Genomic DNA, 27,382 nt, shown 5'->3' on the forward strand with positions numbered 1-27,382 from the left:
ACCTGGTCTGCATGTATTTGACTCATAAATGTATTCTAACATACCGGTGTGACTGTTTATTTTCACTTTGTCAGCAGCAAACTAAATCTATTACTCTCAGTTTCACTGAAATGTTGCGCTGCCAGTAGCCTATTTAGCAGATATTCATTTGTTATTCATGCTGTTATTTAGATAAAACCTACCCAATTATGGTCTCCCCATCAAACAACCAGGACTGGCATCTGCAAAAACATATACAGTCCTCTCCATCTGTAGAAATAGGCAGAGTTAATCATCGACACATGGAATGAAAAGTGTGTTACAAATACTGGACATTTCTGCTGTATTGTATCACTTTCAGTCACACACTGTGGATGTGTTGAGCGCCAGGTCTCTCTCCATTCAGAGACGCCAGTACCAAGACCCTGTTCTACTACCAATGGCAGTTAGCATAGGTGATATCTGACAAACAAAAATATACTAACTGCCATTGGTAGTAGAACAGGGTCTTGGTACTGGCTTCTCTGAATGGAGAGAGACCTGGCGCTCAACACATCCACAGTGTGTGACTGAAAGTGATTACTCCATTCATAGTGCTGCTCACAGAGAGGGCATGTCTGAATGATGCTGATGAGGGCTCTCTTGCTGGTCTTCTCTATGATGCATGTTCGGCTGCAAACTGGACAACTGCAGCAGGCCATCTTATGAGGTGGTGTTGACTTTTATCTGAGCTGTTCAAACTTCAACATACAGTATGACCTGTTTGTATGTCAGATATTACCTCTCCTAACTGCCATCGGTATTATGACAGCGACTATATGTGTATGTGTTCACAGAAACACATATGGAGCCAGCATGTGGAGACTTGCACGATGATTTGAGGAAGTCCACGCTGACAGACGGGCTTGATACTGATGGCTCTGAATGGCGAGGGACCTGGCACTCGGCATAAATGTTTTACTTGTCACAACTTTTACTTGTATTGTCTTTTTTAAATTATTGAATGGTATCAGTCAAGATGGGGAGGGAGAAACTCTGTGTATTCTGCACCAGGATCAGGTATCAGTCAATATGGGGAGGGAGAAACCCTGTGTATTCTGCACCAGGATCAGGTATCAGTCAATATGGGGAGGGAGAAACTCTGTGTATTCTGCACCAGGATCAGGTATCAGTCAATATGGGGAGGGAGAAACTCTGTGTATTCTGCACCAGGATCAGGTATCAGTCAATATGGGGAGGGAGAAACCCTGTGTATTCTGCACCAGGATCAGGTATCAGTCAATATGGGGAGGGAGAAACTCTGTGTATTCTGCACCAGGATCAGGTATCAGTCAATATGGGGAGGGAGAAACTCTGTGTATTCTGCACCAGGATCAGGTATCAGTCAATATGGGGAGGGAGAAACTCTGTGTATTCTGCACCAGGATCAGGTATCAGTCAATATGGGGAGGGAGAAACTCTGTGTATTCTGCACCAGGATCAGGTATCAGTCAATATGGGGAGGGAGAAACTCTGTGTATTCTGCACCAGGATCAGGTATCAGTCAATATGGGGAGGGAGAAACTCTGTGTATTCTGCACCAGGATCAGGTATCAGTCAATATGGGGAGGGAGAAACTCTGTGTATTCTGCACCAGGATCAGGTATCAGTCAATATGGGGAGGGAGAAACTCTGTGTATTCTGCACCAGGATCAGGTATCAGTCAATATGGGGAGGGAGAAACTCTGTGTATTCTGCACCAGGATCAGGTATCAGTCAATATGGGGAGGGAGAAACCCTGTGTATTCTGCACCAGGATCAGGTATCAGTCAATATGGGGAGGGAGAAACTCTGTGTATTCTGCACCAGGATCAGGTATCAGTCAATATGGGGAGGGAGAAACTCTGTGTATTCTGCACCAGGATCAGGTATCAGTCAATATGGGGAGGGAGAAACTCTGTGTATTCTGCACCAGGATCAGGTATCAGTCAATATGGGGAGGGAGAAACTCTGTGTATTCTGCACCAGGATCAGGTATCAGTCAATATGGGGAGGGAGAAACCCTGTGTATTCTGCACCAGGATCAGGTATCAGTCAATATGGGGAGGGAGAAACTCTATGTATTCTGCACCAGGATCAGGTATCAGTCAATATGGGGAGGGAGAAACTCTGTGTATTCTGCACCAGGATCAGGTATCAGTCAATATGGGGAGGGAGAAACTCTGTGTATTCTGCACCAGGATCAGGTATCAGTCAATATGGGGAGGGAGAAACTCTGTGTATTCTGCACCAGGATCAGGTATCAGTCAATATGGGGAGGGAGAAACTCTGTGTATTCTGCACCAGGATCAGGTATCAGTCAATATGGGGAGGGAGAAACTCTGTGTATTCTGCACCAGGATCAGGTATCAGTCAATATGGGGAGGGAGAAACTCTGTGTATTCTGCACCAGGATCAGGTATCAGTCAATATGGGGAGGGAGAAACTCTGTGTATTCTGCACCAGGATCAGGTATCAGTCAATATGGGGAGGGAGAAACTCTGTGTATTCTGCACCAGGATCGGGGAACTCCTGTTGTATACGGAAAACAACATTGGAAGGTATGACCACTCTGACATGTTTGCCAAGGTAGCCCCATTTACCACCAGACAAAATGTTGACTGGCACTGTATCTGTATCGGCTTGGGCATGACAATGAAAGGTGAAAGGTGTGCATTGTTATATTAGCAGAACATTGCTTCTATGGTATGATGTAAGTGGTTGTTTATTCAACACGGACCTGTTGCTACATTTGAAAGTTAGCAAAACACTTAGTTTAGAATATCTACATCAACTCAGCAATTGAATTATGTTCATATTACTCTGTAGGCTACTGACCTATTCAAAGCTTCCTCCGTCATCTCACCATACAGCTGCCTGTAGTTATTCAACGCAACCTGCAGGAGGTTTGTTTGTTATGATTGAGTAGAGGGAAACAGCTGCCGGAAAGGTCTGACAGATAGGTGTGTCTTGGTGATGGCAAGGACACACCCCCAAGAAACACAGACATCAAACCACACCCCCAAGCCAACTCACATTTGGCTTCTGTCATGGCCGCCAGCATTTCTTGAGAAGCAAGCCAAAAAATGAGGCCAAATCAGCAGGTGCAGTTACCCTTTAAATACCCAGTACAACACCCCATGGCAAAATGGATAGAATTTCAGGAAGTTACCTTCCAGACCAGAGTCCGGAATATACAGTGTCTTGCGAAAGTATTCGGCACCCTTGAACTTTGCGACTTTTTGCCACATTTCAGGCTTCAAACATAAAGATATAAAACTGTATTTTTTTGTGAAGAATCAACAACAAGTGAGACACAATCATAAAGTGGAACGACATTTATTGGATATTTCAAACCTTTTTAACAAATCAAAAACTGAAAAATTGGGCGTGCAAAATTATTCAGCCCCCTTAAGTTAATACTTTGTAGCACCACCTTTTGCTGCGATTACAGCTGTAAGTCGCTTGGGCTATGTCTCTATCAGTTTTGCACATCGAGAGACTGACATTTTTCCCATTCCTCCTTGCTACACAGCTCGAGCTCAGTGAGGTTGGATGGAGAGCATTTGTGAACAGCAGTTTTCAGTTCTTTCCACAGATTCTCGATTGGATTCAGGTCTGGACTTTGACTTGGCCATTCTAACACCTGGATATGTTTATTTTTGAACCATTCCATTGTAGATTTTGCTTTATGTTTTGGATCATTGTCTTGTTGGAAGACAAATCTCCGTCCCAGTCTCAGGTCTTTTGCAGACTCCATCAGGTTTTCTTCCAGAATGGTCCTGTATTTGGCTCCATCCATCTTCCCATCAATTTTAACCATCTTCCCTGTCCCTGCTGAAGAAAAGCAGGCCCAAACCATGATGCTGCCACCACCATGTTTGACAGTGGGGATGGTGGGTTCAGGGTGATGAGTTGTGTTGCTTTTACGCCAAACATAATGTTTTGAATTGTTGCCAAAAAGTTCAATTTTGGTTTCATCTGACCAGAGCACCTTCTTCCACATGTTTGGTGTGTCTCCCAGGTGGCTTGTGGCAAACTTTAAACAACACTTTTTATGGATATCTTTAAGAAATGGCTTTCTTCTTGCCACTCTTCCATAAAGGCCAGATTTGTGCAATATACAACTGATTGTTGTCCTATGGACAGAGTCTCCCACCTCAGCTGTAGATCTCTGCAGTTCATCCAGAGTGATCATGGGCCTCTTGGCTGCATCTCTGATCAGTCTTCTCCTTGTATGAGCTGAAAGTTTAGAGGGACGGCCAGGTCTTGGTAGATTTGCAGTGGTCTGATACTCCTTCCATTTCAATATTATCGCTTGCACAGTGCTCCTTGGGATGTTTAAAGCTTGGGAAATCTTTTTGTATCCAAATCCGGCTTTAAACTTCTTCACAACAGTATCTCGGACCTGCCTGGTGTGTTCCTCGTTCTTCATGATGCTCTCTGCGCTTTTAACGGACCTCTGAGACTATCACAGTGCAGGTGCATTTATACAGGAGACTTGATTGAGGCATTCCGTTACTGTTCAATTGAATGTTAGATTGGGCAAAACAAGTGACCTAAGCGACTTTGAGCGTGGAATGATCGTTGGTGCCTGCCAGGCACGCTATTTCCAGTACCTCAGAATTGGCCGGTTCTCCGGGGCTTTTCACGCACAGTAGGCTGTAGGGCTTACCGAAAATGGTTTGACAAACAAAAAACATCCAGTCAGCGGCAGTCCTGTGGGTGAAAACATTTAGTTGATGAGAGGTCGAAGGAGATCGGCAAAAATCATGCAAGCTAACAGACGGGCCGCAAACAGGCAAATAACGGCTTTGTATAACAGTGGTGTGCAGAACGGCATCTCGGAACGCACAGCTCGTCGGTCCTTGTAAAGGATGGGTTATTATAGCAGACGACCACAAGGGGTTCTATCAGCTAAAAACAAGAAGTGGATCCGGTGGGCACATGATCACCAATTCGGGACAATTGAGGAGTGGAAAAACAAAGCCTGGTCGGACGAATTCCGGTTCCTGTTTCGTAATGCTGCAGGCAGAGTCAGGATTTGGCTTAAGAGTCCATGGCCCCATCCTGCCTGGTGTCAACGGTACAGGCTGGTGGCGGTGGTGTAATGTTGTGGGGAAGGTTTTCCTGGCACACGTTGGGTTCCTTGATACCAATTGAGCAACGTTTCCAAGCCCCGAATAATTCAGGATTTTCTGGAAGCAAAGGGGTGTCCGACGCAGTACTAGATGGATGTATCTAATTAACTGGCCACTGAGTGTATATATGTACTGTATGCGAATGGTATGTATAGACAGTATGTGAATAGAAAAGGTGTGTACAGCAGTAGTTATATAACATGAATACAGTATACACATAGTGTTCAATGACTATGTACATAGGGCAGCAGTCTAATAGGCTGACCACACCACTCGCGTCGCGTGCGCGAGTGTTGCAAAATAAATGTAGAAATCTATGTTATTCAATTATTGTACCCACACTGCTCGCGGGTGTCAACGAGCGCCTGCGTTGCCAAGTGCTAAAATAGAACTCCTTTCTATTTCTGACGCAGATCGCGCTGCAAGTCCTGCCTCTCCCATCTCCTCATTGGTTTATAGAAGCAGGTACCCACGTGCCGCCTCCTCATTGGTAATACCCACGTGGGTGATTGAAAGACGAACTGTGTTGCCGGTTGGTGTAATAATACTATGACTGTTTAGATGCCAATCACCATATAAGTTCAAAGATGAAAAAGCCTGGGAGGAGGAGAAATGAGTAGAAACGATTCAGTTGACCATTTTATGTGTGGATTAATTGTCTGAGTAGAGGACCTTGTGCATTTCAGGTAAAATAACAACTCAATGTTTATATACCAGGACAAATTAGCTAGCAACAGCAAGCTGGCTAAATAGGACAAATTAGCTAGCAAGTGCAAGCTAACTAGCGGAATTACCATAAATGTTTAATGCTTTTCGACCTGTTCCCAAATGAATGTAATTGGTTCAGAGTTTGTTTTGATATTTTAACCTGCGTGTTGTGATCGCGTTTGTTGTAGGGGGACAAAATCAATTTATGCAAGAGACGCACTCGCGCATTTGGGTTCAGTGTAAGGTTCAGAGGACTGGGCGGAGGCCAGCTAGTGATGACTGTTTAACAGTCAAATCTGTTCTATGTGCGTTATTTATATGTTTGCATGGTGCATCTTTAACAAGATAATAGAAATAGTTTTGTTGATGCTGAGAATGGTATATGTTTTTAAATTACATTCTCTGAACATAACTGAAGTTTTCTTGTGGTTTTATGGAATGTTTTCTTCACGTCCAATTTGAGAACATGACTGAATAGACCCATGAGGAAATGTTATGCTGAAATAATACAGTTCCCACAGAAGAACATTGTTTCTTAATGGTCTCTGAACTATTTGAGAACATTCCCAATGTCAAACCATTCCTGGAACATAACCTACATACCTACATATATTTTAAATGTAACCATGTTTGAACTTTTAAGAATCATTCTGTTAAAGTAATGAAATACCAAGAAAATAACGTTTTTTGAAAAGTCCCTAAATGGGCTAAGGATGTTCCAAAGCCAAGCAACTATCTTGTACCATTCTCAGAAAGTTGTGGGAAGATTGTATGCAAAATAACCATAGGACAACCAGTCTCTCGCCAAGATGTAAGAGGTTCTCAGAATGTTATGTGCTAGCTGGGAAGCCTTATCAATATCAGCTGTGTTTAATGAAATGCAACTCACTGTCTGATATGTTTTATGGCTTTTATCTCTCACCGGGAACTCTCAATCCCTCACCGCCTTCCTCTATCTCGCAGTCTCCCTCTATATCTATTCTTTATCTAAATCACCATCTGTTTCTGGGATGATAATGGAACATTCACCATTGTTGCAGACTTCTAATACCTCTCTTGGTTTTTGTGTGTTGCAGACTTATTCAGCAGAATTGTGAGAAGAGAGAAAAACACGTGAGTGGAGGAAGAGGACAACCCTGAACATCCCCTGGCCCCCTTCTGAAACGCACACACACTTGCAATCATTGCGGACTGCTCGCACACTCACACTAACTGTGGATGGACTGCAGCTCTTGAAAAAAAACACTACAGGCAGGGAGGACACTGATGCCCATGACCCCACACCTATCCTCCAGGCTGTCCTCAGGAACCCTGCCTCTCCTCTAAGTTCAGTGTGACCAGACAGAGAGCAGACAACATGGCTCCAAGCCCCCTCCTCTGGCCCCCGCTGGCATGGCTGTGTGTGGGGCTGCTGTTGCCCCTGGTGCAGGGCGGGGAGTGCCCGCGGCTGTGTGTGTGTGAGGTGCGCCCCTGGTTCACCCCCCAGTCCACCTACAGGGAGGCGGCCACGGTGGACTGCAACGACCTGCGGCTGACACACATCCCCTCCAACCTGTCTTCTGACACCCAGGTGCTGCTGCTCCAGAGCAACTCCATCGCCCACACCAGCGGGGAGCTAGAGGCCCTGTTCAACCTGACAGAGCTGGACCTGTCCCAGAACAACTTCAGCACAATGGAGGCTGTGGGCCTGGCCAACATGAACCAGCTTACCACCCTTCACCTGGAGGAGAACCAGATTAGCCAGCTGCCTGACCACTGCCTGCAGGACCTCAGCAACCTACAGGAGCTCTACATCAACCACAACCAGATCAGCACCATCGCCCCCGGGGCTTTCTCCGGTCTGCATAGCCTGCTGCGCCTCCACCTCAACTCCAACAGGCTCCGAGTTATCGACAACCGCTGGTTCGAGGCAACGCCCAACCTGGAGATCCTGATGATCGGAGAGAACCCTGTCATTGGCATCCTGGACATGAACTTCAAGCCACTGGGGAGCCTGAGGAGCCTGGTCCTGGCCTGCATGGACCTCACTGACATTCCTGGGAATGCTCTGGTGGGCCTGGATAACCTGGAGAGCCTATCCTTCTACGACAACAAGCTGGTCCGGGTGCCCCAGCTGGCCCTGCAGAAAGTGCCCAACCTGAAATTCCTGGACCTGAACAAGAACCCAGTGCACAAGATCCATGAGGGAGACTTCAGGAACATGCTGCGTCTGAAGGAGCTTGGTATCAACAACATGGCTGACCTGGTATCCATCGACTGTTACGCCCTGGACAACCTGCCTGAGCTAACCAAGCTGGAGGCCACTAACAACCCCAAGTTGTCCTACGTGCACCGGATGGCCTTCAGGGACGTGTCATCCCTGGAGAGCCTGATGCTAAACAACAATGCCCTCAACTCTGTCTACCAGCACACCGTTGAGGCGCTGCCCAACCTCCGCGAGATCAGCCTGCACAGCAACCCACTACGCTGCGACTGTGTCATCCAGTGGATGAGCTCCAACAGGACCAGCGTGCGCTTCATGGAGCCCCTGGCTATGCTGTGTACCTCGCCGCCCGAGCTCCGGGGCCAGCGGGTCAGAGAGGTGAAGCTGCCGGACTCCCCAGAGCAGTGCCTGCCCTTCATCTCCCAGGACACCTTCCCCAGCCACCTGAGCCTTGAGCTGGGCATGAGTGTCAGCCTGGACTGCAGGGCTATTGCTGAGCCCGAGCCAGAGATATACTGGGTGTCTCCTATGGGGAGCAAGATAACAGTGGACACGGTGTCGGAGCGGTACCACCTGAGCAGTGAGGGCACCCTGCGACTGTCCCACGTCCAGGTGAAGGACTCCGGTCGCTACACCTGCATAGCCCAGAACACAGAGGGCGCCGACACACGCGTCACCACCATCCGCGTCAATGGCACCCTGCTGGACAGCGCCGAGGTGATGAAGATCTACGTCAAGCAGACCGAGTCCCACTCCATTCTGGTCTCCTGGAAGATCAACTCCAACGTCATGACCTCCAACCTGAAGTGGGCATCGGCCACCATGAAGATTGACAACCCCCACATCACCTACACTGCACGCGTGCCCGTCGACGTGCACGAGTACAACCTGACCCACCTGCAGCCGGCCACCGAGTACGAGGTGTGCCTCACTGTTTCCAACATTCACCTGCAGACCCACAAGTCGTGCGTCAACGTGACCACGCGCAGCGTCACCTTCACCCTGGACGTGTTGGACCAGAGACCTAGTGCCGCCCTGTTCGCCGTCATGGCCACCATGCTGGCCTTCCTCAGCCTGGCTACTGTGGGGGTGTATGTGGCCCGGCGCTGGAAGAGGAAGAACTACCACCACTCCCTGAAGAAGTACATGCAGAAGACCTCCTCCATCCCCCTCAATGAGCTCTACCCGCCCCTCATCAACCTATGGGAGGCAGACAGTGAGAAGGACAAGGAGGGCGGTACAGATAGCAAGCCCTCCCCCGTGGACACCACACGCAGCTACTACATGTGGTGAAGCAGGCCTGGCCCAGGCCACCCCTCCACCAGCACACACAGACACACTTTTGCCATTTTGGTGCAAAAGTCATATAAAAGTCATAAAACATTTGTTTTTGTATTTTTCTGCTTTGCTAACACATGGCAGAGTGATAAAGGACAGGATTTTTATTAGTATAGCGTATCGCCTTTGTTTGACTCTCTCTTTTTCTCTTTTATCGTTTGGACTATTCCAAGATGGCAGCTGTGTCTAGCTTCCAGATTGTCTTAGTTGCTGCATTTTATTTCTGTGATGCCTTTTTGATAGCACAGCTTTTTGTCTTGTTGCTGATGCAGCAACAGGTACTATTAGTCTAGGTAAAGATTCCCCTGGCAATTTTAGGGATTGCAGTGCTTATTCTCTCCTTTTGTAAATCAGGTCATCTGTTGTGCACTGAAATGTAAATGAGTTTGTATGGACTTCAATTAAAAGCTGACTGAGGGGATTAGACTTCGTATACTGTCTACTGAATAACTCTAGCGATTGTACGGTAATGTTGAATCAACTATCATTTTAAACTATTTTTTTGTAATTAGTTTGCTGATAAATGTGCTGTAAAACTAGAAATGTGAATGTTTGATAACATAACTAGGTACAGTAGTAGCTTTTTTTATTTACTCTTCAATTATTTATTTCTTATTTGCTCAAGTCTGTTGCTGAACACTTACATTTGTTGTGATTTTAACATGCAAAATGTTGTATATGAGGAAGAAGTTTAAATAAATAACATTTTTGTTTTTTTAATATAAATATCTCTCAATCAGTTGTTGCATATTTATTTCAACTGTTTTAGTAATTTCTCAGTAGAAATTATATTGCGCAGCCCATGACCTGTTACTATACCTCTGTTTGACCTCTGATCACTTGGCTCTGGTTATTCTTCCGTGAGGACACGGTTCCACTCCACTTCTAATGTGCTTCAGCAGAATATAAGCAGTATCTTAGCATGGAGCTCACGGCTCAGACTCACACTGTGCAGCAGAGTCCGCTCCCCTGAGTCTAATCAGCCATACAGAGAGCACAGATCCTGTCTGCTTACCCACCCCCTCCCTGTCTACTCTGCTCTACCTCTGAGTGAGTGAGTGAGTGAGTGAGTGAGTGAGTGAGTGAGTGAGTGAGTGAGTGAGTGAGTGAGTGAGTGAGTGAGTGAGTGAGTGAGTGAGTGAGTGAGTGAGTGAGTGAGTGAGTGAGTGAGTGAGTGAGTGCATGTGTGCACACTATATCAGAGTGAGAGAGAATAAAAATGTTATTCCACTATATTACCACATTACACATCATCAATCAGTGTTTCACTAGTGACGGAACTGGGGTAATATCATACAACAAGCCACCTTGACTCTTAATATGTGACCACAGATGGTGTTTGTACTGTTCCCTCCAGTTTCCTCTGACTAAATCACTCCTCTCACAACGCCCACATTATGAACATGCAGAGAAACAGCTATAAATATGCCAGGGGAGATCTCAGAGAGAATAGTAGAACACCTGTAGAGAGGATGTGAGGGGGAATTGAGGAAGGGTCTGAAGATGGATATGACCAGATTGAGGGTAGCAGGGGGTTGTAGATGTGGTGGGTTGTTGATGTAGGCCTGTGTCCTGTGTACTATGCACTAGTTGCACACCATCAATCCCCTTCTGTCTGTTTATAGGTGTCTTATTGCTCTGTGAGTTTCATACAAGCAGTAGATGAGAAGACAATGTGTTAAGCGAGGGGATATGACTTGACGGTGTAAGAATAGCCAATACTGCTCTGATCGAAATGAAGGAGCCCAGTGCAGGTCTTGATAATATTTTTAATACCACGTATCAAATAGACTTCTGAGTCTGTGCTGCCCTCTAGTGGGTGTTACAAGACAGTTCTAGTGGGCACTAAGAATTGACCATGAGAACTAATGTGCGACTGGGGATGTTTTAAGACCGCAGAAATCCCTAAAAATGTAATACTTGACTAGGAGTGATTTTTCAGGAAAACAATAGATGAAGATTATTCAATAAATACAAATGATATATATAACCGCAGATATAAAGTTCTTACATATTATTTTTGGGGATGGTTCCATCTGGGAGGGTATGAGTCTGTTGATAACTCTGCTCTACTCATACATTATGTTTTCTGTTTGTTTTTGTCACAGCATGGTGTAATAAAACTTTTCCGCACAGAAGAGGGAAACATATGACAGGAAAATATTGTGATGACATTTACATGATTTATTCCCAAAGAAGGCAAACAGTGTGGATTTGATGTGTACCTTTGCACACAAACAACAGTTAATAGAACAGTTCAAATCTTGCATTTCATTTGATAAGCCCTACCTTCTCATTTAAAACATCCTTTTTGTGTTCAATTAGATTGGAGAAAATATTTACATGATACTCATCGTTGTGTAGCAATACAGAGACTCAAAGTGTCAACAAAAAGCTGTAATATACATACATCATGCAGAAAAGTATAGAGGAAAGTGGGAATGAGTGGTAAATACTGCCACTGCAGTCCCATCACACTAAATCTATTAGTGACCATAAATGACCCCAATATGACACAGTAACCTAAAAATACGTAACACAACATCATTTTGGTCCCACAAAAATAACGAGTTAAAAAAGCTTTATAAGGCATTCAGCCTTTCTTCATAAGAACTGCATAGATGCTTAAATGATTTAAATCGTCACACGACATAGGGTGATATAAATCCCTGACATCTGGTGCTTTTACAAATATGGCATAAGTGTTTTAAATTGTGGGACAAATATTGAATGAGACAAATATTTCCCCCCTAAACAGTTAATTTGAGTGCAAAAAAAATTGGAAAAAAGGGAAAATGGTTAATGGTATACCATAATATAATGTTTTTATGGTTTGTTAATTGTTATCCTTAAACATTTAATGTAACCTGCCTGACTGATTTTGTTCATCAGTTCCAGAGTTGTTTAAGTTCTGAACTTTTGTCTCAGCATCTAAGAGGGACATGCGATGATCCCCAAGAAACGGGTTATCAGCATCACAAGCAGTGAGGTTTTTGATCAGATTCTCTCTATCAACATTTAGGAGCAGGCCTTCTGGCAGGTGGAGCGCCAGGGTCACATGGTCCCACATGTACCATTTCTTGTAAACATTATCATCTGTTTCTACTATTTTGTCCATTTTGTTTATGGTTAACCCAACTTTTTGTGCTTCTGACATGGCTTGTGCTCGCCAGACAATGTGTCCTTTTCCTTCCCCCTCTACATCGTTTTCCTTGTAACCACAGACAGCATCATCACTGCCATCACCAAGAAATGGGTACTCCTCAAACTCATCCACACTTGGAGAGTGAACAATCACAGAGTACATTATCTCCTGTTTGTAGACAGTGGTTCTATACACTTTCAGGACAGGCTTTTCTCCACCACATATCTGCTCTCTGTACATCTTCAGGAGATCAGACAGACTGAGAGTGAACCTGAAGTTCCCATAACGCGATGCCTGCTTAAAGGCAGGTGAGGTGGTGAACTGATTCAGGAAGGAACCTATCTTTTCTGTGCCTCTCTCTGCCCTGGTGTTCTGTCTGGGAAGATATTCTCCAGGTAACGGTCTTCTGCAGCTCTGATATCATCATCCTCGATGGCTAGGCTCCACCACAGGAGACTCCTATCCCCGCCCCTAAATCCATTTGAATCCAAGATGTCCTCGATTTTAGATTTTTGTGACATGGGCCACTTTGGATATGTGAAACTCAGGTTCTTCTGGGTATAGTGAAATGGGATTATAAATGTACCCATTTGTATTAAGGATCACCTCATTTTTCAGTGTGGTGATATTCTTATGCTCTCCACTGAAATAAATCTCTTCTATACCTCTTGAATTAGTACGCTTCATTTCCCTAAGAAAGAAATAACACATTTAGAAACATTACATTCTGTACTCTCTTCTATGAGGCTACAAATATGGCCTCTCTCACACACACATGCGCACTCATGCATGCACACACACACTGAATTAGATTTTCATTGCTACCATGATACCATGATCTACCTTTCTTTTCAAGTTTGAAGATAGCTGCTTGGTGGAGGCGATGGAAGACTTGCTGCCTGGTAGATGTAGATAGCTCTTCTCACTCCACAATGAGTGAATTACCTGTACAGTAGTTAAATCAGACATTCAATAAAAGTATCTGAACAACAGTATGTATCCAAACAGCACAGTAATTTTTGTATTTTCTATTCAATCGCTTTGGTTCTATTTTCACAATGTGGTGAATCTCCAAAACTATAAATACAAAACTGGTAACACATTCAAAACCTTTCCGTGTGCATTCATTTTGTTTGGCCACACAACCATTGATCGAAAATATGACTTTGCTGTGAAATATGAAAAAATTGGTTTAATCACCAAAATACAACATCATGATATCTTCTCAATTTAGTTGTTTCAACAACCAGTTAATCCAATAGCAAACAATGCAAGATACTTGTTTCTAAATTGTCCTTTGAAGTGCTGAAAGTGATATGCTACAGTACAGTAAATTACAGTACATTACACTGTTTTCACATTAGGCTATACACTTGTACTACCCATGAAAATGTCCATCATTTCTATCCCATGTGTGATCAAAGGTGTGATCATTGATGACATCTTCCACAATCATTGATGCAACAAATGTATTAAATTTTTCTGATATAATTACAAGTACAACATAGTTGTACAGTAATCAAATGTAACAAATTAAATGAAACAAAATAAATGAATGAAAGAAACTAGTTAGCAGGTACTAGTTTGCATCAAGCATGCCTTCATTGTTCATGCACCTGGGGAAAAAACGTTTAGCGTTGCAAGCCTGACACTGGTCTGGGTTGATGTCATTGCATGCCTCATTCATGGCCTGAAGGCGGGTGGCACGCTCATGTGAATGGTGATCATTAGTGATGGGAAACCGAGGCGTTCTGAATGCTTTGGAGCGTTCACCCAAATTGTGCTGAAAAACGGTTCATAACACAAGGCTTCATTATCTGTTCACAATGCGCTTTAGTGGAATTATCAAATATACTTTTTTTCCTCCATTGTTTTCATCAAAACTCTATTTCGTAGCGGTAAGTCGTTGGAGTCATTTGCATCTTACATCATGCTTCCCGTTTTTTACCTTCAAGTTGACTATTTTTCAAAATGGAATCTCTGGCATTATTTAGGATGCTTAAGATAGACACATATACTATACTAAATAAAACAACTGATTTGAACAATAGCGCAGAAAGTGTGGTTTCACATAAAATCTATTTTCATAATAGCATGCTTTTAAAAGGATTCAACCTCACACCCTCACATCCCTGATTGTTCCATAGTTCCATACTCTACCTGCTAAAATACCAGTCAGGTGAAACTACAATACATGTATAAAATCCAAATTATATTTGTAAGTACGGTGCCCAGTAGAGCTTGGTGTATGAAAGCAGCTTGGAATTGAAAAAAAGCCCCAGAACCGCGACGTAATCCGTGGGATCTCAGTTTCGGACGTCATTGATGATGTACACTATACATACAAAAGTATGTGGACACCCTTTTAAATAAGTAGATTCGGCTATTTCAGCCACACACGCTGCTGACAGGTGTATAAAACGAGCACACAGCCATGCATTCTTGATAGAAAAACATTGGCAGTAGAATGGCCTTACTGAAGCGCTCCGTGACGTTCAACGTGGCACCGTCATAGGATGCCACTTTTCCAACAAGTCAGTTCGTAAAATTTCTGCTCTTCAAGAGCGCCGCTGTCAACTGTAAGTGCTCTTATTGTGAAGTGGAAATGTCTAGGAGCAACAACGGCTCTGCCGGGAAGTGGTAGGCCACACAAGCTCACAAAACGGGACTGGTGAGTGCTGAAGTAAAAATCGTCTGTCCCTCAGTTGCAACACTCACTACTCTCATGACTGTCTTGTGAGGATCCAATGGTTTAGATCAGCTTGGCAATGGTTGACAATAACCAGACCCTCTCTCATCCACAGAAGAGACAGCTCACGTCCGGTCTTAAATTTACCATCCAGTATTGGCTAAAGGAATGTCCTTCGTCCCCAGAAACTTTTGCCGCCCAAAACTCTAATATCCAAAAAGTGAATACCGTAACAGTATTTCTAACAGAAGAATGTGGGGAATGATGAGAGATGGTCTATGGAAAACTAATGTCTATTTTGTGATGTCATTAAAATGGTATAACAGAAATAATGTAACTTGAAAAGTATATCCCCTTTATCTGTCAAGTTGTGCATATGTGGTTCAAACTCTGATTATCCACACAAGGTGGAGAAAGGAGAAAATCCCCTCTCAGACCATCACGGGTATGGCTAAGAAGAAGTTCTGAGGAAAGACCCCACTGAAGACCAGACAACTAAGAAGAAGGACATTGTGACCTCTTGTGGACAATCAGAGACGTACACCCACAGGAGACCCAACCAAACCCCTTTCAAACAAGCATGCTTGGTTTCGATAGAGATAGAAGACAAACTAAGGCATTCACACGTAAATACGTTCATGATTTCTTACTCCAAACGGGTGGTGGTTCATGTGCAAAGTAAATTATTACGGTGAGAGTAGTTCCTACATGTATTAACGTGTGTGCCTCTGTCTCTCTCTCTACTCCTTCCTGTTTTGGTAAACAAGCAGTCATGTTGTTGTTAGTCCGCTAGGGACCTTTTTCTCACGTATTAAGTGTGTGTTTATTCTGTGTTATTTTTTAGTTAACTAGTAAATAAATAATTAAACCAATTTGTGTAGTACTGGATCAGGAGTAAGGCTGGGGGGTTTGCAGATGCAAGGAGTATACAAATCAAATCAAATCACATTTTATTAGTCACGTGCCGAATACAACAGGTAGACCTCACAGTGAAAGGCTTACTTATGAGCCCCTAACCAACAGTGCAGTTTAAATAAAATACGGATAAGAATAAGAGATAAAAGTAATTAAAGAGCAGCAATAAAAAATAACAATATATACACAGTGGTGCCGGTACAGAGTCAATGTGCGGGGGCACCGGTGAGTTGAGGTAGTATGTACATGTTGGTAGAGTTATTAAAGTGAATATGTATAGATGACAACAGAGAGTGGCAGTGGTGTGGAGAGGGGAGGGGGGCAATGTAAATAGTGTGGGTAGCCATTTGACTAGATGTTCAGGAGTCTTATGGCTTGGGGGTAGAAGCTGTTTAGAAGCCTCATGGACCTAGACTTGGCGCTCCGGTACCGCTTGCCGTACGGTAGCAGAGAGAAAAGTCTATGACTAGGGTGGCTGGAGTCTTTGACAATTTTTAGGACCTTCCTCTGACACCGCCTGGTATAGAGGGCCTGGATGGCAGGAAGCTTGTCCCCAGTGATGTACTGGGTCGTTTGCACTACCCTCTGTAGTGCCTTGTGGTCGGAGGCTGAGCAGTTACCATAGTAGGAAGTGATGCAACCAGTCAGGATGCTCTCGATGGTGCAGCTGTAGAACCTTTTGAAGATCTGAGGACCCTTGCCAATTTTTTTCAGGCTGTCATGTTTTGTCATTTATTATCATGTCTTGTCCCTGTGCTTCCCATTCTATTCGTTTCCCTCTGCTGGTCTTATTAGGTTCTTTCCCTCTTTCTAGCCCTCTCTCTCCCCCTCCCTCTCTCACTCTCTCGCTCTCTCTTCTCTCTATCGTTCCGTTCCTGCTCCCAGCTGTTCCTATTCCCCTAATCATCATTTAGTCTTCCCACACCTGTTCCCGATCCTTTTCCCTGATTAGAGTCCCTATTTCTCTCCTTGTTTCCCGTACCTGCCCTGTCGGATCCTCATCTATAATTCACCGTGCTGTGTCTATGTTTTGCCCTGTCGTGTCGTGTTTCCCTCAGATGCTGCGTGGTGAGCAGGTGTCTGAGTCTGCTAGGTTCAAGTGCCTTCCCGAGGCAACCTGCAGTTCTCGATCAAGTCTCCAGTCTGTTCTCGTCTTTACGTGTAGTATTATGCTTTTTGTTTTGTAAAGTTTATTCTGGATTAAATACTCTGTTTTCGCCAAGTCGCTTTTGGGTCCTCATTCACCTGCATGACAGAAGGATCCGACCTAGGAATGGACCCAGCGACTACAGACGCTCGTAACACTGCCGTCGAGATCCAAGGAGCCATGCTCGGCAGACACGAGCAGGAATTGTCTGCTGCTCGCCATGCCGTGGAGAGCCTGGCCGCTCAGGTTTCCGACCTCTCTGGACAGTTCCAGAGTCTTCGTCTCGTGCCACCTGTTACTTCCTGGCCTGCCGAGCCTCCAGAACCTAGGGTTAATAACCCACCTTGCTACTCCGGGCAGCCCACTGAGTGCCGCTCCTTTCTCACCCAGTGTGAGATTGTGTTCTCTCTCAACCCAACACATACTCTAGAGAGAGAGCTCGGGTTGCTTACGTCATTTCACTCCTTACTGGCCGGGCCCGAGAGTGGGGCACAGCTATCTGGGAGGCAAGGGCTGATTGTTCTAACAATTACCAGAACTTTAAAGAGGAGATGATTCGGGTTTTTGACCGTTCAGTTTTTGGTGGGGAGGCTTCTAGGGTCCTGGCTTCCCTATGCCAAGGTGATCGATCCATAACGGATTACTCTATAGAGTTTCGTACTCTTGCTGCCTCTAGTGACTGGAACGAGCCGGCGCTGCTCGCTCGTTTTCTGGAGGGACTCCACACAGTGGTCAAAGATGAGATTCTCTCTCGGGAGGTTCCTTCCAGTGTGGACTCTTTGATTGCTCTCGCCATCCGCATAGAACGACGGGTAGATCTTCGTCACCAGGCTCGTGGAAGAGAGCTCGCATCAACGGTGTTTCCCTGCTCCGCATCGCAACCATCTCCCTCCTCTGGCTCTGAGACTGAGCCCATGCAGCTGGGAGGGATTCGCATCTCGACTAAGGAGAGGGAACGGAGGATCACCAACCGCCTGTGCCTCTATTGCGGATTTGATGGACATTTTGTTAATTCATGTCCAGTAAGAGGCCAGAGCCCATCAGTAAGCGGAGGGCTACTGGTGAGCGCTACTACTCAGGTCTCTTCATCTAGATCTTGTACTACTATGTCGGTCCATCTACGCTGGACCGGTTCGGGTGCTACATGCAGTGCCTTGATTGACTCTGGGGCTGAGGGTTGTTTCATGGACGAAGCATGGGTTCGGAAACATAACATTCCTTTCAGACAGTTAGACAAGCCTACGCCCATGTTTGCCTTAGATGGTAGTCATCTTCCCAGTATCAGATTTGAGACACTACCTTTAACTCTCACAGTATCTGGTAACCACAGTGAGACTATTTCTTTTTTGATTTTTCGTTCACCTTTCACACCTGTTGTTTTGGGTCATCCCTGGCTAGTATGTCATAATCCTTCTATTAATTGGTCTTGTAATTCTATCCTATCCTGGAACGTATCTTGTCATGTGAAGTGCTTAATGTCTGCCATCCCTCCCATTTCTTCTGTCCCCACTTCTCAGGAGGAACCTGGCGATTTGACAGGAGTGCCGGAGGAATATCATGATCTGCGCACGGTCTTCAGTCGGTCCCGAGCCAACTCCCTTCCTCCTCACCGGTCGTATGATTGTAGTATTGATCTCCTTCCGGGGACCACTCCTCCTCGGGGTAGACTATACTCTCTGTCGGCTCCCGAACGTAAGGCTCTCGAGGATTATTTATCTGTGTCTCTTGACGCCGGTACCATAGTGCCTTCTTCCTCTCCGGCCGGGGCGGGGTTCTTTTTTGTTAAGAAGAAGGACGGTACTCTGCGCCCCTGCGTGGATTATCGAGGGCTGAATGACATAACGGTTAAGAATCGTTATCCGCTTCCCCTTATGTCATCAGCCTTCGAGATTCTGCAGGGAGCCAGGTGCTTTACTAAGTTGGACCTTCGTAACGCTTACCATCTCGTGCGCATCAGAGAGGGGGACGAGTGGAAAACGGAGCGTTTAACACTCCGTTAGGGCATTTTGAGTACCGGGTTCTGCCGTTTGGTCTCGCCAATGCGCCAGCTGTTTTTCAGGCATTAGTTAATGATGTTCTGAGAGACATGCTGAACATCTTTGTTTTTGTCTATCTTGACGATATCCTGATTTTTTCACCGTCACTCGAGATTCATGTTCAGCACGTTCGACGTGTTCTACAGCGCCTTTTAGAGAATTGTCTCTACGTAAAGGCTGAGAAGTGCTCTTTTCATGTCTCCTCCGTTACTTTTCTCGGTTCCGTTATTTCCGCTGAAGGCATTCAGATGGATTCCGCTAAGGTCCAAGCTGTCAGTGATTGGCCCGTTCCAAGGTCACGTGTCGAGTTGCAGCGTTTTTTAGGTTTCGCTAATTTCTATCGGCGTTTCATTCGTAATTTCGGTCAAGTTGCTGCCCCTCTCACAGCTCTTACTTCTGTCAAGACGTGTTTTAAGTGGTCCGGTTCCGCCCAGGGAGCTTTTGATCTTCTAAAAGAACGTTTTACGTCCGCTCCTATCCTCGTTACTCCTGACGTCACTAGACAATTCATTGTCGAGGTTGACGCTTCAGAGGTAGGCGTGGGAGCCATTCTATCCCAGCGCTTCCAGTCTGACGATAAGGTTCATCCTTGCGCTTATTTTTCTCATCGCCTGTCGCCATCTGAGCGCAACTATGATGTGGGTAACCGTGAACTGCTCGCCATCCGCTTAGCCCTAGGCGAATGGCGACAGTGGTTGGAGGGGGCGACCGTTCCTTTTGTCGTTTGGACAGACCATAAGAACCTTGAGTACATCCGTTCTGCCAAACGACTTAATGCCCGTCAAGCTCGTTGGGCGTTGTTTTTCGCTCGTTTCGAGTTTGTGATTTCTTACCGTCCGGGTAGCAAGAACACCAAGCCTGATGCCTTATCCCGTCTGTTTAGTTCTTCTGTGGCTTCTACTGATCCCGAGGGGATTCTTCCTTATGGGCGTGTTGTCGGGTTGACAGTCTGGGGAATTGAAAGACAGGTTAAGCAAGCACTCACGCACACTGCGTCGCCGCGCTTGTCCTAGTAACCTCCTTTTCGTTCCTGTTTCCACTCGTCTGGCTGTTCTTCAGTGGGCTCACTCTGCCAAGTTAGCTGGTCATCCCGGTGTTCGAGGCACTCTTGCGTCTATTCGCCAGCGATTTTGGTGGCCGACTCAGGAGTGTGACACGCGCCGTTTCGTGGCTGCTTGTTCGGACTGCGCGCAGACTAAGTCGGGTAACTCTCCTCCTGCCGGTCGTCTCAGACCGCTCCCCATTCCTTCTCGACCATGGTCTCACATCGCCCTAGACTTCATTACCGGTCTGCCTTTGTCTGCGGGGAAGACTGTGATTCTTACGGTTGTCGATAGGTTCTCTAAGGCGGCACATTTCATTCCCCTCGCTAAACTTCCTTCCGCTAAGGAGACGGCACAAATCATTATCGAGAATGTGTTCAGAATTCATGGCCTCCCGTTAGACGCCGTTTCAGACAGAGGCCCGCAATTCACGTCACAGTTTTGGAGGGAGTTCTGTCGTTTGATTGGTGCGTCCGTCAGTCTCTCTTCCGGGTTTCATCCCCAGTCTAACGGTCAAGCAGAGAGGGCCAATCAGACGATTGGTCGCATACTACGCAGCCTTTCTTTCAGAAACCCTGCGTCTTGGGCAGAACAGCTCCCCTGGGCAGAATACGCTCACAACTCGCTTCCTTCGTCTGCTACCGGGTTATCTCCGTTTCAGAGTAGTCTGGGTTACCAGCCTCCTCTATTCTCTTCCCAGCTTGCCGAGTCCAGCGTTCCCTCCGCTCAAGCGTTTGTCCAACGTTGTGAGCGCACCTGGAGGAGGGTGAGGTCTGCACTTTGCCGCTACAGGCCACAGACTGTGAGAGCCGCCAATAAACGCAGGATTAAGAGTCCTAGGTATTGTTGCGGCCAGAGAGTGTGGCTTTCCACTCGCAACCTTCCTCTTACGACAGCTTCTCGTAAGTTGACTCCGCGGTTCATTGGTCCGTTCCGTGTCTCCCAGGTCGTCAATCCTGTCGCTGTGCGACTGCTTCTTCCGCGACATCTTCGTCGCGTCCATCCTGTCTTCCATGTCTCCTGTGTTAAGCCCTTTCTTCGCACCCCGTTCGTCTTCCCTCCCCCCTCCCGTCCTTGTCGAGAGCGCACCTATTTACAAGGTACATAAGATCATGGACATGCGTTCTCGGGGACGGGGTCACCAATACTTAGTGGATTGGGAGGGTTACGGTCCTGAGGAGAGGAGTTGGGTTCCGTCTCGGGACGTGCTGGACCGTTCACTCATTGATGATTTCCTCCGTTGCCGCCAGGATTCCTCCTCGAGTGCGCCAGGAGGCGCTCGGTGAGTGGGGGTACTGTCATGTTTTGTCATTTATTATCATGTCTTGTCCCTGTGCTTCCCATTCTATTCGTTTCCCTCTGCTGGTCTTATTAGGTTCTTTCCCTCTTTCTAGCCCTCTCTCTCCCCCTCCCTCTCTCACTCTCTCGCTCTCTCTTCTCTCTATCGTTCCGTTCCTGCTCCCAGCTGTTCCTATTCCCCTAATCATCATTTAGTCTTCCCACACCTGTTCCCGATCCTTTTCCCTGATTAGAGTCCCTATTTCTCTCCTTGTTTCCCGTACCTGCCCTGTCGGATCTTCATCTATAATTCACCGTGCTGTGTCTATGTTTTGCCCTGTCGTGTCGTGTTTCCCTCAGATGCTGCGTGGTGAGCAGGTGTCTGAGTCTGCTAGGTTCAAGTGCCTTCCCGAGGCAACCTGCAGTTCTCGATCAAGTCTCCAGTCTGTTCTCGTCTTTACGTGTAGCATTATGCTTTTTGTTTTGTAAAGTTTATTCTGGATTAAATACTCTGTTTTCGCCAAGTCGCTTTTGGGTCCTCATTCACCTGCATGACACAGGCTCCTGATGGGGAATAGGTTTTGACGTGCCCGCTTCACGACTGTCTTGGTGTGCTTGGACCATGTTAGTTTGTTGGTGATGTGGACACCAAGGAACTTGAAGCTCTAAACCTGCTCCTCTGCAGCCCCGTCGATGAGAATGGGGGTGTGCTCGGTTCTCTTTTTCCTGTAGTCCACAATCATCTCCTTTGTCTTGATCACGTTGAGGGAGAGATCGTTGTCCTGGCACCACACGGCCAGGTTTCTGACCTCCTTCCTATAGGCTGTCTCATTGTTATCGGGGTGTTGTCTCATCGGCAAATGTAATAATGGTGTTGTAGTTGTGCCTGTCCATGCAGTCATGAGTGAACAGGGAGTACAGGAGGGAACTGAGCACGCACCCCTGAGGGGCCTCTGTGTTGAAAATCAGCGTGGCGGGTGTGTTGTTAACTACCCTTACCACCTGGGGGCGGCCCGTCAGGAAGTCCAGGATCCAGTTGCAGACGGAGGTGTTAAGTCCCAGGCGTTCAGAATGATGATATGATAAGAGGTAATGATTAATAAGTTGTCTGTTTTATTCATGTGGTAGGTAAAGACCTTTAGATTTCGGGAGATGGTAACTCTTTAAACAACTTATTCCGCGGTGCCCCAAATCCTAATGAGTTCATTGTTACTTGATCAATTGAATAAAGCAACAATTAAACATAGTTAGTTGATTCAATAAATAACAGTCATCAGATTAATGAAAGTCACGTCACAAAACTATCGAGTTCCAAACTGCCTCTGGAAGCAACGTCAGTACAATAACGGCTTCATGAAATGGGTTTCCATGGCCGAGCAGCCGCACACACAAACCTAAGATCACCATGCACAATGCCAAGCGTCAGCTGGAGTGGTATAACACTCGCTGGCATTGGACTCTGGAGCAGTGGAAACGCGTTCTCTGGAGTGATGAATCACGCTTCACAATATGTGGCTATATGTGATAAAGTGAAAATATGAGACCTGCACCTGACCCTAACCCGCTAATATAGAAATTGCACTGTATGCTACAGTAAGAGATGGCAGAGTGATGTTTTTCCAGGGGGGGCAGGACTGAAAAAATATATTTTTTAATGTTTCTGCTTAGAATTTCCGGCATTTTGGTAGACTATTTGTTAGTCAACTTGTCTATAATTAGATATGGCCTACATGCAGCTTCTCCTCTGTCATTACAGTTCCTTCAGAAAATATTCAATCACACCCCTTTGCTTTTTCCACATTTTGTTGTGTTGAATTTAAAATGTATTACATTTGGATTTTGTGTCACTGATCTACACACAATACCCCATAATTTGCGACGGCAAGCCTAAATAATTTAGGCCTAAATAATAACTGTCAGGCATCGTTCAGGGCTAAAATGCCCCACGAGGCTAAAATGCTCCAAGAGCTCTTAGCTCAAGGTAAGGGACATTTAGCTTGCTAACATTCTAACTTATAAACTGATAATGAGCTCCAAACACAAATAAAAACATGATGTTATGACTTGAAATGTACCATCCCTTAGCGAAGGGATCAATAAAAACATATGCGCTGCTGCCTCAGCCATACTGTCAATCTATCATCGGTATGCCCACGCCTATTTATAGAGTTTATCTCGTGATCTCGACAAAACAACTTTTGTTACGTCGTGATGATGAGATAAATACGTTGTGATCTTGAGATAACGAGGGAATATTATTTTTATTACTATGTCCTCTCTGGACTTCCGTAATATTTTAGATGAAACCAGGTCAAAGTACGATGACCAAAGTATGAAAAATGACTGTTGCTTCTACGTTAATAAAGTTTGATCATAAATGTATGTCAAACCGTCACCCCGCTCCTCCGCTCTCTCCACTGGCTTCCAGTTGAAGCTCGCATCCGCTACAAGACCATGGTGCTTGCCTACGGAGCTGTGAGGGGAACGGCACCTCAGTACCTCCAGGCTCTGATCAGGCCCTACACCCAAATAAGGGCACTGCGTTCATCCACCTCTGGCCTGCTCGCCTCCCTACCACTGAGGAAGTACAGTTCCCGCTCAGCTCAGTCAAAACTGTTCGCTGCTCTGGCTCCCCAATGGTGGAACAAACTCCCTCACGACGCCAGGACAGCGGAGTCAATCACCACCTTCCGGAGACACCTGAAACCCCACCTCTTTAAGGAATACCTAGGATAGGATAAAGTAATCCTTCTCACCCCTCCCCCTTAAAATATTTAGATGCACTATTGTAAAGTGGTTGTTCCACTGGATGTCATAAGGTGAATGCACCAATTTGTAAGTCGCTCTGGATAAGAGCGTCTGCTAAATGACTTAAATGTAAATGTAAATGTAAATGTATGATTATTAAGGGGATAGTGACATTACGCTCATTTAAATACACCAATGGTAACATAGCATTCTCTTACCTAATTTAAATAATTATTGCACTGTAACCAAAATCGGAGAAGGCGTGTTTGCAGAGGGCCGTGGTTTATATAGCTAAATAGCTACTCTACTGGTGCCAGAATTTGACTGTAGGGTCAGCAAATATCATTAAAAGTTGACACTATTCATCTATGGCAAAGATACTACTTCCCCTTTCATCTGTGTCTGGTGTTAGCAAGTTACTGGCTAGCTAGGTCTTCAGCCAGCATGGAACAAACATATGGGAAGGGTCATTCAAAACTCTCCGTTAGTGCTGCCGTGAACTGCATCACAAAAGACATGCCAACTGGGAGATCTATATAAATAAAAGGACATCATTGATGCAATTTCAGTGTTTTGAGTTGTTTTGTGTATAACCACATTTGCTTGAGATGATTTTACTGCAACACTGCTCACTGCATCCAAGTTTCTTGACATAGGCGTTTCAAAGAACTGTCAGTCAAGACGAGCTCATGAATATAACCTCCCTGCTCACTCACCCTGTATTTTTAAACTTCCTGGCAGTTAGCCATGAAAGAAAAAGTACATTTCCAGCCAGCAATGAGGAATCGGCCCCAAAGCGGCCCAGAAATGATTGAATCGGCCTGCAATCAGGTGTCGGACTCAGTCCGGAATCAAAATAAATGACTGCCCAGAATAGGCCCAGTTTCAGTCTTCCGGAATTCAGCCGACTTTGCCAGCATCTTACCAGAATCCCCCCAGAAGCGACCCGATGCTAATTTAAATAAATGTATACAAAATTAACCGATTAAGTCATTTTAAATATGACTATTATACATTTTATACATACAAAGTAAACCCATCCACAAAAAAATAAAATTGTGTCAAAGGAAACCTCATACACCTGGTGACGTGTCAGGGCGCATGCGCCTAGCACGCCACAGAAGTCGCTACAGAGTGATAGGACAAGGACAATCCTGGCCGGCCAAACCCTCCCCTAACTCTGACGACTCTGGGCAAATTGTGCTTCGCCTCACAGGTCTCCTGGTCGCGGCCGGAATGACACGGGTCTCGAACCAGCATCTGTAGAAACGCAGTTTGCACTGCAATGCAGTGTCTTAGACCATTGCACCACTCGGGAAGTTCCAGCCACAAAGTTATTAATGCTTATCAATTGCCTTCCACAAAGTATCAAAATACTAAATTACTACACATGACCCTTATAGAATTTCATTTAAATGTTAATTGTATATTTTTGATCACAGAAACAAACAATGAGGAAAATATAGAGAAAATAAATAAATAATGGAATGTTCATTATATAAAGCAGCCCGTGTAATCATCTGCCAGAGAGTAGCCCCAATCTGCCCGAGCCTCAAGTAATACATTTGGGCCAGAAAACTGACACTGGAATCGGCCCGATCTTAATCCCCGCATCCTTGCCATAAGTAATACTGCCAAAGGCGGCCCAGACTAGGGCCACATGACATCAGCCGAGTATGACTCTCAGCCGAGTGCCCCGACTTTCAGCCGAAATCGGCCCAGATTCACTGTGCTAGCTCCCCAAAAATATTATAGGTGATATTTTAGTCAATCAAACGGCTGTTTTACATCTGAATGACTGTTCGTAGTAGGCTGCAGTTCCATTGACGTGCCATAGGCCTATTTAAAGTCCCCATCGTATGACTGTCGAATTTGTGTAGCTCCTCACAATCATAACATCAAATCTTTCCCAAAAATTACTTTTCTGGCCCTATTTTCTCTTTATTTTCAACTCTCCATTTTGCAGCTTTTCTCTTATTGATTTGACCTACACCATTGTCTTTTTTGCCTCTGTGGATCGACGTTAACTTTTTGTGACCATTCCCAAAAGCATTTGGCGTGTAGGCTAAAATTAATTGGCACACGTACAGTTAAAGCTTAGGTTTATGCACAAATGCCAGCACATAAAATAATGAAAGAAAACTCAATGTAGCCTACTGATATATACATTCCACAAGAACGCATGCATTTCTGGATTTTTTAAAGATATTATTTTTTTATTTATTCAACCATCCCATTCAACCATCCCACCCCGGGTTATGAGTCAAGCCGCTCATCATTACAGTGTGCAGTTTTTACATTACGAAATTGCAAATTTACTAACCAGCTGAAGATAGGGCCCAGTAACTTACTTTCTTTATGGAGTTTCAGATTGGTTGCCTTCGGTGGATGGCTCCCCACTACTTTATGGCAGCTCCTTGATAAAATGTCCACAATGTGTGTAGGTGTATTTATTGAGCCTAATTCCCATAACCACATCCCACTTACAGGAAATCTAGTTTCATTTCTTGAGAACTGAAGATCAGGTTAATATGTAGCCTGAACAGCCACTAGTGGTAGCTGTTTGCCTGTTTCTTTGCGGTCCTGACTTGTTTATCATGGTGAGCTGTCTCAGTTGACAGCACTTAGTTAGTAGTTATCAGGTTCTTACTGAGATATTTCAAAGTAAAAACAGATTTTGTTTTCATTGGATCTATTGAAATAAGCAGCAGATGTTTATCAATTGTGATTCATTCTTAGTAGTACCAGAAAGTATCCACAGGTAAAAACAGTGGAAACAGTATTGTAAAATAAGGTGCTATCTTTGTGTTTTTATGGTCGCAATATGTTGGGTGAGTCAACATGCGCATGTGGACCTGCACAAGAAATTCAGTGAAACTAGATCATGAAAATGTGAAAAGATGCTGCCAGGCGATGGATCAGTAACATACCGGCACTCTTTTAGCTGATTGGATGACAACTTTTTCACAGTTGACCTATCTTAATAAAAGCAAG

General features: G+C 45.2%; 1 protein-coding gene and 1 long non-coding RNA gene across 6 annotated transcripts in view; one reads left to right on the forward strand and one right to left on the reverse strand.

The window, feature by feature from the left end:
• The window catches only part of LOC124002385 (leucine-rich repeat neuronal protein 1-like), a 49,189-nt gene extending 39,080 nt beyond the window's left edge, over window positions 1-10,109 (forward strand). For all 5 annotated transcript variants that reach the window (XM_046309755.1, XM_046309756.1, XM_046309752.1 and 2 more), the window contains one exon: window positions 6,923-10,109. In XM_046309755.1, the coding sequence (XP_046165711.1) occupies window positions 7,204-9,342 (2,139 nt within the window). In that variant the 5' untranslated portion in view covers window positions 6,923-7,203 and the 3' untranslated portion in view covers window positions 9,343-10,109. The remainder of the gene's footprint in view (window positions 1-6,922) is intronic.
• A 1,439-nt stretch (window positions 10,110-11,548) lies between these two features.
• On the reverse strand, window positions 11,549-26,890 carry LOC124002423. Its single transcript, XR_006833021.1, has 3 exons — window positions 26,740-26,890; window positions 13,376-13,477; window positions 11,549-13,223 (listed from the first exon to the last, which is right to left on the reverse strand). It is a non-coding gene; the product is annotated as an uncharacterized LOC124002423 (long non-coding RNA).
• Between the last annotated feature and the right edge of the window lie 492 nt (window positions 26,891-27,382).

Source organism: Oncorhynchus gorbuscha, linkage group LG18 (assembly GCF_021184085.1).
Source record: "Oncorhynchus gorbuscha isolate QuinsamMale2020 ecotype Even-year linkage group LG18, OgorEven_v1.0, whole genome shotgun sequence".
Classification (NCBI taxonomy): Eukaryota; Metazoa; Chordata; class Actinopteri; order Salmoniformes; family Salmonidae; genus Oncorhynchus; species Oncorhynchus gorbuscha.